General features: G+C 37.6%; 1 protein-coding gene across 1 annotated transcript in view; it reads right to left on the bottom strand.

Moving 5' to 3' along the window:
• Positions 1-12,259, bottom strand: part of LOC128994687 (uncharacterized) — a 74,233-nt gene that overhangs the window by 33,206 nt on the left and 28,768 nt on the right. Inside the window, exons 13-18 of the mRNA XM_054419411.1 lie at positions 11,385-11,491; positions 9,125-9,293; positions 4,647-4,915; positions 4,437-4,542; positions 3,322-3,441; positions 2,181-2,272 (exon numbers count right to left, since the gene is read on the bottom strand). Coding sequence (XP_054275386.1) covers positions 2,181-2,272; positions 3,322-3,441; positions 4,437-4,542; positions 4,647-4,915; positions 9,125-9,293; positions 11,385-11,491 — 863 coding nt within the window. The remainder of the gene's footprint in view (positions 1-2,180; positions 2,273-3,321; positions 3,442-4,436; positions 4,543-4,646; positions 4,916-9,124; positions 9,294-11,384; positions 11,492-12,259) is intronic.

Raw genomic sequence — 12,259 nt, forward strand, 5'->3', positions numbered from 1 at the left:
ACGTCATCGTCGTCTACCGCGATCACGGAAACGTCATCGTCATCTCCCGCGGTCACGGAAACGTCATCGTCATCTCCCGCGGTCACGGAAACGTCATCGTCGTCGTCCGCGATCGCGTCAAACTCATGAACATTTCCCGCGGCCGAGCAGATATCATCGTCGTCTCCCGCAGTCACGGAATCGTCATCGTCGTCTCCCGCGGTCACGGAAACGTCATCGTTATCTCCCGCGGTCACGGAAACGTCATCGTCATCTCCCGCGATCGCGACAAAATCATGAACATTTCCCGCGGCCGAGCAGATATCATCGTCGTCTCCCGCGGTCACGGAAACATCATCGTCATCTCCCGCGGTCACGGAAACGTCATCGTCGTCGTCCGCGATCGCGGCAAAATCATGAATATTTCTCGCGGCCGAGCAGATATCATCGTCGTCTCCCGCGGTCACGGAATCGTCATCGTCGTCTCCCGCGGTCACGTAAACGTCATCGTTATCTCCCGCGGTCACGGAAACGTCATCGTCATCTCCCGCGATCGCGACAAAATCATTAACATTTCCCGCGGCCGAAACGTCATCGTTATCTCCCGCGGTCACGGAAACGTCATCGTCGTCGTCCGCGATCGCGGCAAAATCATGAATATTTCTCGCGGCCGAGCAGATATCATCGTCGTCTCCCGCGGTCACGGAATCGTCATCGTCGTCTCCCGCGGTCACGTAAACGTCATCGTTATCTCCCGCGGTCACGGAAACGTCATCGTCATCTCCCGCGATCGCGACAAAATCATTAACATTTCCCGCGGCTGTTTAGACATCACTGTGATCTCCAACGGTCACGGAAATGTTATCGTCATCGTCCGCGATCACGGCAAAATCATGAACATTTCCCGCGGACGTGTAGACATCATCGTCGTCTCCCGCGGTCACGGAAACGTCATCGTCATCTCCCGCGGTCACGGAAACGTCATCGTCGTCGTCCGCGATCGCGGAAAAATCATGAACATTTCCCGCGGCTGTTTAGACATCACCGTCATCTCCCGCGGTCACGGAAATTTTATCGTCATCGTCCGCGATCACGGCAAAATCATGAACATTTCCCGCGGCTGTTTAGACATCACCGTCATCTCCCGCGGTCACGGAAATTTTATCGTCATCGTCCGCGATCACGGCAAAATCATGAACATTTCCCGCGGCCGTGTAGACATCATCGTCGTCTCCCGCGGTCACGGAAACGTCATCGTCATCTCCCGCGGTCACGGAAACGTCATCGTCGTCGTCCGCGATCGTGACAAAATCATGAACATTTCCCGCGGCCGAGCAGATATCATCGTCGTCTCCCGCGGTCACGGAAACGTCATCGTAGTCTCCCGCTGTCACGGAAACGTCATCGTCGTCTCCCACAGTCACGGAAACGTCATCGTAGTCTCCCGCTGTCACAGAAACGTCATCGTCGTCTCTCGTGGTTTCGGAAACGTCATCGTCGTCGTCCGCGATCGCGGAAAAATCATGAACATTTCCCGCGGCTGTTTAGACATCACCGTCATCTCCCGCGGTCACGGAAATTTTATCGTCATCGTCCGCGATCACGGCAAAATCATGAACATTTCCCGCGGCCGTGTAGACATCATCGTCGTCTCCCGCGGTCACGGAAACGTCATCGTCATCTCCCGCGGTCACGGAAACGTCATCGTCGTCGTCCGCGATCGTGACAAAATCATGAACATTTCCCGCGGCCGAGCAGATATCATCGTCGTCTCCCACGGTCACGGAAACGTCATCGTAGTCTCCCGCTGTCACGGAAACGTCATCGTCGTCTCCCACAGTCACGGAAACGTCATCGTAGTCTCCCGCTGTCACAGAAACGTCATCGTCGTCTCTCGTGGTTTCGGAAACATCATCGTCGTCGTCCACTATCGCGGCAAAATCGTGAACATTTCCCGAGGCCGTGTAGACATCATCATTGGCTTTTGCGGTTACGTAAACGCAAGACGACGATCGCGGCAAAATCATGAAAATTCCCGACTTTGAAATCAAATTTAAGACTAAATCCCGACTTTCAAGACCATTTTGAAATTCAATACTAATTCCCGACTTTCCCGATTTTCCCGACTACTAGACACCCTGGGGTTTACACTTACTACAAACTAATAAACCACAAACTAATACACTAACTTAAATACTTACACTATTCAGAAACTGCTTGAGATCATAATTCAGTTGCTCGGCATGAAATGCTGTTGTGGATGTTGGTAATGCATTGTTTGTCAAACCAGGATCTAAAACATTGGTGCATTTCTTACAATTAACATTTAAAAGAGAATAGAATATAAAAAAAATAAGACATATTTTGTCACTTGACACAACAGGGATTAGCACTTTTTTGGCATCTACAGCAGTTTTGGCAGGTCTCATCTCAAGCCTTTTCATATATATTTTGGTTTTTAACAAACATAGTCAAGCAATTGGTAAAAGGAAGATAATTTCCAAGAAAATAAAGAAAAAGGACGGTAAATAAACATATGCAACAGACATATTTTCCAAAAATTGCAATGAATTCAGTTGAAATTAGTTGTTGGAATGTTTGTCCTTGTTTGTTTTGTTTCTATATGTTTGTAAGGCGCAATATACTTACTAACTGCTGTGGCCACTGGTACCTTAAGTGGTACTTGGCCTCAATATAACAAAGTTAAATATTACACAAAACAATTTAATTAAGTTTCTATTTTTACACTTTGTTTTTTGTAACTTCAAAAAAAGTAAAAACTTTTCATAAGCGAGCTATATTGACAAAACCTACACAGCATTGTATGATTGATACACATTGGTATCTCTGGAATAAAGATTGATTTTATTTTATTTGCATCAATGTTATGATAATGTAAATACGAAACAAACACGAAATGAAGTATTTTCTTAAAAAGCAATTAATTTGGAATTGATCCAAAGATTTATGTTTTACAAAAGTATATCCATTTTTACATACATATCTATACATGCAAATTAAAATATTTCCCATGTTGTCTTACAGAATAACAAACAAGACTGTGCCATTCAAATCATTTGTAGTAAAAACAACAATACTCCCTTTATAAATTGTTAACATATATCTTGCATACATAGCAACTCTTTACTGGAGATGTTACACAAAGGATTGTCAAACAACAATGTATTGTCATAACTGAAGGTCGTCTTATTTTCATTTGCTTTTAAACACGTAAAAGTAAATCAATGATATGACTCTTACATATAGTTGTAAATAAAGTATATATTCATTGTATTGAATCAATTGAACAAGATATTTGACCATGATTATGGTTTTACTTACTGGAAGTACTGTTTGTACTAAACACTGATTCATCATCAATCTCCATGGGTACTTCGATTAGACTAGCCTTGGATGTAGATGGTTGTGTCCATATAAGTCCGCTTGAATTTGAACGTAGACCTTAATAAGGTCAAAAAAATATATGAGAAGCAGAATAAAGTAAATACACCAATACAGTTGGTATATGGTAATAGATTTGCCATGTTTTAGACAAGGCAATTAGTACTTACTTTACAATATTGCCTCGTAATTTCAATTACTGTGGCATTCAAACATAATCCACAATCATAATCATGTTTGTATTAGTATTTAACCCTCCAACTGACAGCACGACTATAATTTAGTCACATTTTGCAAGGTTTTGGTTAATTCCAAAGAAAATGGTTCAAAACGATTGTAAAATAGAATAAATTTATACTGTTTGAAAGATAATATTCTAAACTTGCATTTTGTTACATAGATGAACTTTATCTCACAAAGATGTCACTGTAATTGAGCACTAAAGTGAACAAAAATTTCTAGCAAAGTCAATTGTACCATATACGCGTCACAAAACTGTCAAACAAGTTATTGTTCAAAAAACTATAATAAGGGATATATTTTTACTTCAAGAAATGGGAGGTACTACTGCAATAAGGAAAAAAATTCCAATATTAGCCTATGGTGCAAAAATCATTTTGATATAATTACATATGATCTCACAACAACAAACACAAATAAATACATTGTTACGTATTCATAATCCATATAATTAAAAGTATCCCATTCAAAAGTCCATGAAATTATTTACATTGTAGTATTTCATTGTTTTCATATTTAGGCTTGTAATATTTGTAGATAAACTGTTTCTTGTTTATAGACTTACTAAATTTAAGGTTTGGGACTTACATTTAACCCGTTTTTGAACAAATTTAGTCCTAGTGAACAAACGATTTGATCGCCACATGAAAAAGGCGCAGCAGAATTTTATATAAAGCACTATAAAATATTCATTCATGTTTGCCTTTATAACCAAACCATATATATTGATGTAGTGGAATAAATCTACTTTCATTTTATATAGTACGTATTTAAGTTTTATGTGTTAAAAACAATAATATAATGTTCAAACTTACTCTCTTTGTATTTCCTGACAAACGATTTCAATGATTTACTTGTTTCAACATTGAGGTTTACATGACGAGCTCCTATACACAGATTTAAATCATCTGTTACCAAAATCTGAAACAAACATATTGTTTAATTCAGAATAAATATTTAATGGCCTATTAGGTTAACGTGAGCAATCTATCTTCTAAAAGTTTAAAACATATTTTCATACTCACAACTATCTTATCATCTCCGGCAGAGATTCTCTCCTGAAGAGCACAGTTGAGCACAAAGTCGTCATTCTTTTCAAACTCTGCGCTCGGATCTGCTTTTTCTCTGTGCTTGCTCCGGTGTTGAAATTGTATAGTGCATTGTCTATCATGGATCAGCCTCTGCGCATCTCTAGCCAATTTTCTGGTTGACTCAGTTGCGGTGCTCTCCCTGGATTTGATGCTATCTAATTCTTTCGTCACTTGACAAGGTATGAATATCGTTGCTGGAATCCCTGAAACAAATTGCCAACACAATTTTGGTATAGCCTCTTAAAGTTATTTGTTTTCAAAATACAGTATTTACCATCGGAAAGGATTAGGATTAAAAAGGTTAACTCCTAAATTTAGTAGCTAAGTGTTTATGCGGGTTACACACCGGTATCACAGACATAGTGTAGACGATATTTCTAATGTCGCGGGCATGATGTTTGCGACATATAGTATACAACCATAGGAACAGGAACGTGCTGGTGACATTAGAAGCAATCCACTTTTTATCAGTTTCAATAATGTCATCGTCAGAAGAAGATGATGTGTTGTTGCTGTTGTTGTTAAGGAGAAGACGACGACGAAGAATACATGTTCGAAGAGAATTCTGGAACTCTTTATATGTTCAAACTCTTTATTGGTCTGTTCATCGTCGGGAAGTGGCATTTTTCTATGATGAAAACACTCGTTTTCTATGGCTTGAGACACGAGTCACCACTCAGCTCGAACAAAACAAAACAGAAGTACCGCAGCGGCGAAAGACTAGAAACATGTTCTGCGTATGCGCGGGCCCAAGAGACAAGAGACATGTCCGTCCAAACACCGACCGGTTGGTTTGCTCGAGACTTGCAACTGCGACACTGGTGTGTATAGCTCCATAAGTTAACATAGGTTGGTTTTCGAGGGTCATGTCACCAGCACGATAAATATCGACATGTCAGAGATACCGTGTGTGTAACCCGCCTTAGGTTTTACATTGTTCAATGGATTTAAACATTTTATAACCAGTAATCTAAATGAAAACTGAAATAAAATATTACTATTAAACATTTTTTTTTTATATTTCCCATAAAGAGAATAAGCTATTACCGTCGGTATCATGGTAAGATCTGGACCCAGGACCGATTTACTTTTTTTGTTTTTGAGGTCCCCAGAGGCCAAAAACTCCATTCGTTAAAATCTATATATTATATATATATATTCATATATATTTATCTCACTATCTAAATGGCTGTCATCAGAATTTAGGTTATGTAGCTGCTGCAAGAATAAAAAAGGGTTAATATTAATTTCATAGTGAATGTTTACTCTACATGACATAACTAGCATGGTTGTAAATCAATATTACATATCATTGAGTGTAAATGGACATATCAAAAAGTTTGTTAATTAACTGCCCTCAGTTTACATTTCATGTGGCGCTCCCATTTATATCTGGACTCCAAATGATCGTTCACAGTTATATATCACAAGTATTTTGTGTTAATTCGGCTGCCTCCCTGTACAATGTAGATATGCAATAAGACAGGGTTTAAAAAATTTTCAAATTTAAGGAGGGTTAAGGGGGGTGGTTCTTTTTCTAATGATAGTTGACTATTTAAGCCTTTATATTTTGGTCTTTGTCGGTTAAACCAATGCTTGCACCTAAATCTGCTGAAAATCATTAGTGCGGAGTTAAATTATTAACAAATTTTGTACACAAATTTCTTATTGATCTCAAATGATTTTTTAGCAATATAAGTTTTGGACTATAGGCTAGCCTCAAAACAACGCAGCTCCCATTTAACCATGATTACCAAACCTTCTATTTAATTAAAAAGCAGTATATTCAACATGATAAAAATACATATAGACTATTGATAAAAAGCAGTTAAAAACATGTACAAATGCTTAACCTACGCATTTTATTAATTTTTAAGAATTATTGCTCATGCTATTACTTTCAAGATATACTGAATAAAATCTGCAACCTCAGTAAAACATTGAAGATTTTCTATTCTTAAGCTTTGTCTTAGTTTTAGCTGTTACCATCAGCCAAACTGTTGTAAAACCCGTGATTGTTTTTGTTAAATAAAATTATCTTTATTCACTTTATACATTTTCATTTTACATACATGAATAGTGTCAAAAGTTAAAAGTTAATACAGGGATAAATTATTGCTAAGGGTACTTTTGTAGTAAGGGTCCGTACAAATTAAAATATTACCTGAGGCATTTTTCCCCTGTTTGCACCCCCCCCCCCCATAATCTTTAACCTACAGTAGACTCCCACTTATCCGGTTACCTTTTAACTGGACATCGGTTTAACCGGACTACACTCGGCAGAAATGACATCTCATTAACCGGACAATTTATATCAGCACATTGGTTTAACGGGACTAGATCGGCAGGAAGTGGGCACGGCACTGAAAGTACTGTTCTCGTGGGAAAGATTTGAGACCAGTGATCACGTGTCTAAATACAATGCTCTCCTAAATTCTATTAGAATATTACAGTAAACGGTCCATTTTAACGAGTTTTTGGGGACGTTGGTTTAACCGGAAAACCCGTTATCCGGACTGGCCTCGGTCCCGAGGAGATTGGATAAGAGGGAGTGTACTGTATTTATCAAATCCATCTATCTTCACTTGAACTCTAAAACCCTAGTCCCAAGTTGTTATGGCAATTGATACGGTTTCTTGTCTATTAAATGTCAGTTTAGTTAAATATTTATTGGAATGAGAATGAGATTTTTACACAGGGGTTGTAGAGTCTTATTTTGAAGTTAGACTTAACTCATTACACAAGTTTGTGTGGGGCTAATACTAGGCCAATAGAATTCAAATGGAAATAAATAAGACAATAACATTTTTACTCGTTTAATAAGCTACTATAGAAGAATTACACATCAAATATTGATACAAATCAGAATTTATATAATAAAATCATACTACAAAATCAGACCAATATCTAGGCTAGAATGACTTATCTTATGCTTGTCCTGTGAAGTGTTGAACAGATGTTGTAGGCTTAACCATTTTAGTCACATTAAAATGATTGATAGAAAATGTTTAACGGTAGACATACGGAGAGAGAATATCGAACAGAGAATTTACAATAGCGGACAGAGAGCAGAGAATGAACGATGTGTAGGAAGTGTGTCTCCAACTTCCCTTCTAACTGGCGAGGAAGACTATTTTTCTTGGCCTGTGATTGGCTATTTTTATATCCCTCTGACGCGCCCATTTAATTTTAGCTATATATTTCAGTTATTACTATTACACACAGACTTTTAACCAATACATTATTTGTATTTTATTAATATATTATGAAATTTGATTATATCTTTTCTATTATTTACTAATAAAAATATAAAATACATCTGTTTAACTCAAAGATACCCTCGCAGCAGCAAACCTGCAGACTAGGTGAATTTCCATTTACCTGGCTGGATTTCTACTAAAATATTCCCTGAAAATTGTCAGATTTATTTCCTATTTAAATAACATTAATTTTAATGAGTACCTAGTTTTGCTGCTACAGGAAAGGTATTGAAGGGTGTTTTTTATTGAAATGTTAATAGCTTAGTACACAATAAACAAAATTGCCAAATTTGATCAAAACATATCCATAAACAAGCAAACTACAAAAGTTTATTTAATTATCTCCGTAATCGTTAGGCATACAACAACGCTTCAACGTACAAAATTATTTCTTTTTTTAGCTCTATAATATGGTCTGGAAAGAATTTTTGAAGTTTTATGTTTTTAGTCAAAAATGGGAAAAACTAATTTTTACCCCATAAACCCCCATTCCCATAGTCCAATCATGCTGGTAGCTTTGCACGTTTGTACCGAATTTCATCAAAATCGGATCATTTTTGCTCGAGTTATCGCACTAACGGACACACACACACACACACATATATATATATAGATATATAGAAGACTTTGATTGGGTGACTAAGGTAAAAGGGTGCTACCAAATATCTTTTAGGTTGATGTAGCTAGGGGTCCTGATACTCCAGCCCCATAGGAGAAAAAAATATATCCATATGAATTTGAACGGAGGGTGTTTTTGGCCTCTGGGGACCTCAAAACAAAAAAGTAAATCGGTCCCGGGTCTATATCTTACTATAAGACCTACAGTAATAGCTTATTCCCTATATATGGGAAATTGGCCAAAAGCACATTTATATTTAGTATCCTAATTTATATTTGTTTTGTCCATTTCAATAGGCTTTTAATCATCTGTTATATCATTCAAATATACATTTTTATGATTTTATGTATTACTATACTATAATATACATGTTGTTATCCTGGTACTCTTCTAATCTGTGGCTGAGTAATATTGCGGATGAAATTGATATACGGTTAAAATTAATATGCGGTCTGAAAGTTTAGCAATTGTCTATACTCGTTACAACTACTATTTATGTTACAACTAATAAAAAATACAAAAAATAAACATACCTAACAGAGAATTGTCTTCTAGAATCTCCGTTAATAGTGGAAGGGACTTTTCATTAATCCAAATATTTGTGTCGCACACAAGCACCAAAGGTTTTATCAGTGTTTTCTCAATCAATGTGGTACTTTGTTGTGATTGCTGAGGTCCATTACACACAGAGTCTTTCTCGAACTGTAACAGACGTATGATTATCAACATCAACCAGCTCGGTAGCCACAAAGCTGAATAAGAAATACAAATATATATTAAATGGTTTTAACAAATAATAAATACTAGAGTAAATATGAAGAATAGACGGAAGAAAACTACAATTCTTAGTTAATAATACTAAAATGTTCCATGTACCATAAAAGATTTAAATATTTTCTTATATATTGACACAAAAGCCTTGTATGATTATTTCCTTCTTTTTATACACATCAGTGATGTCAGATATAAAACATCTAAATTAATAGATAATTTGCTTGCTTGCTCTAATCCTCCGTGGTGCGACTGGTGCGAGCGTTCAGTACTAGTGTAGCGTAGTTGTAGCCATTCAGCCATCCCATGCGGTATCACCACTTTGCACGCCACGGCCTTAGTTAAAGGCGGCCGTGGTAAAACAATCTAAATATACGGTTGCAGTGGTCGATGAGAGGCTTGAATCTTCCACAAGGATCGTAGTTTGGGGACCTATGAGGTGCTAGGGTATTGGCAACGACAATACGAAAAAACATCAGGATAAGTTGAAACCTATTCCGTGTAAACATATTTGAGAACCACTGGTTGGCTTGGGAAGATGATGAGTACGATTAGCTTTCGATAAGACGGTTTCTGAATGACTCCCATGTTCATAATGACTGAAATCAAACCCCTTCATTTCGGCTAAAGATATATTCAGCCATTTTCGTACACGACTGTTGGGTGACAATTGCCCTCTTCTAAATTGGTAAAACTCTAAGCATTCTTATTTGTTTCCGTGATGAAGGTATTGAGTAAAGTGGAAGTGAAAAACAAATAAAAATAAGCTATTGGTGGGGAGTTTCCTGGTGGGTAATGTTTTGGCCCCAACAGTTCATCAAAAGTGAAAGAATGTTCATATGCTCTGTCCTGTTCAAGAATTTCCTCCCACTCACTACTTTCGGGGCTAGCTTCCCGTTGATTTGTCTCTTGACCAGTAGTGCGTGTAGTAGGTCTGAAGGCCTGTCTATGACAATGTCACTGGGAAAAGGTCCACAACTGGAACTCCCAGGAGTCCCAGGACCATTCGTGGAGAGACCTACACTTCGACAAGGTATTAGAAAAGAAAGCGTAGGCCGTGGAATTGGGCTCGGGTCGTAATCTGGATCTTCATCCATATCGTCGACAACTTCTTCGCTGGATTCAGAAGATTGAATTTCATCAAGTGAATCTTCATCTCTAGCTCTGTCCGTATGTATATAGTTTACATCAGACTGACAAAAGTTGTCAATAAGTGTTCCTTCACTTACAGGTGAATGTGGCCGTTTATTACACATATTGAAAACACATTTTATAAACTATAAGAATATGAGACAGGTAAAACAATAAAGGGTAAACTGATGTATAAATACACTAAACGGGTAGGTCTAAGCGTACTGTCGTTAGAAAAAACCCAAACACTATTAACCACAAAGCATACAAAAGACTTTGACGAACAACATAACCAAACGGCAATCTAAATAAACAACGACAATATATACATGATATACTGGTTTATATATACATGATACACAACAATAATACAATCCCTGACTATCGCCGGTTTAAATTTAGAAAATACATGCTTTTCACACGGACAGCTCACACTTCTATGTCGGGTGCTCACGTAGTGGTATGTACGCGTAAAAACCTGTATACTTATCCACCTAATAAAAAAAAACATTGTTTACCCACTGGCAATTAAGTAAAATAAATATTCCATTATTGTTTTTGGTATAAACTTTTACTATTTTTATAAGAACAAATTACCATTTAAAATAATAGTTGTTAGCGCAGCAAAGAGCGCCGGGTAACTGCTAGTTTGTTATATTTAGTTACTACTTGCAAAGCTAATATCTCTAAAAGTTGCAGGGGAGCATGCTGTCTAATGGTACAGCACAGGGCTTCGGTGCCCGAGATCTTGGGTTCAAATTTTGCCAATCACTAATACAGCTACAATACTACAGCTTGAAGTAATTAATTTGCAAAATAGTTCCAGGCTAGAACTAGCGTCCTAGGATATGAAGGTGGGACAGAAAAAAGTTTAGGATAGCCAAAACTCACCTCTGAAGGACAGGTTTCTTGCCACTCCATTTCATCTTGATTCAAGTTTGAAGGCTTCTCTGTTTCACACTGCATGCTTCGCCTTCGTTCCAATTTATGTCTTGCATCTAAAACAACATAATTCATGATGAATTGTTTTATTTTTAGATGTTATATGCTGTATAAATTATTAAAAGATTTTCTAATTTCAAATAAATGTATCAGTGAGTCAGTGACTGATTTGGTGGAAAAGGGTAATGTGCTTACCTAAATCACCACTTAAGGAAATGAAGGTTTCACTCTTCCAAACAAATTTGAAAGTTGTGTCCAGCTATTTTAAATGATTCACCATAAAAGGGTGCGCCAAAATAACCTGACGGTTTTTAATACTAAATAACTCAAGAACAAAATAAAATTGTATGTATTAAATAATGTTATATTGTACACACTACTATGCCATTTTCATTTATGAAAAATTATACCTCTTAGGTGATGACATTCTCCTAAACGCAGGCTTCCCATTTATTTTTTGCATATTCGCGGTCACCTTCGCCTGAGGAATAGAAGCAATCTCTTCCCGGACCCACTGCTTGAGTTCAGGGATGGTTCGAAATTTTGAAACAAACACTTTGCTTTTTAAGTATCCGCACAGCCAAAAGTCACACAAAATTAGTCTGGGGAACGAGCTGACCACGGCACATCACCAAACCAAAAGATCACTTTACCGGTTAAGAGTTCACGCAAACTGTCATTGAATAATTGTCTGTATGACAAGTTGCACCGTCCTGTTGAAACCATGGTTGGTCATGGTCATGTCTATCCCTCCTAACATTCTTAGTTGTGGAACGAAAAAGACCCTCAATATTCCAACATAGCGTTCCGAGTATACAGTGACG

The sequence above is a fragment of the Macrosteles quadrilineatus genome, unplaced genomic scaffold (assembly GCF_028750875.1).
Source record: "Macrosteles quadrilineatus isolate MER2022 unplaced genomic scaffold, UCM_ALF_1.0 Scaffold_5__1_contigs__length_97177068, whole genome shotgun sequence".
Taxonomy (NCBI): domain Eukaryota; kingdom Metazoa; phylum Arthropoda; class Insecta; order Hemiptera; family Cicadellidae; genus Macrosteles; species Macrosteles quadrilineatus.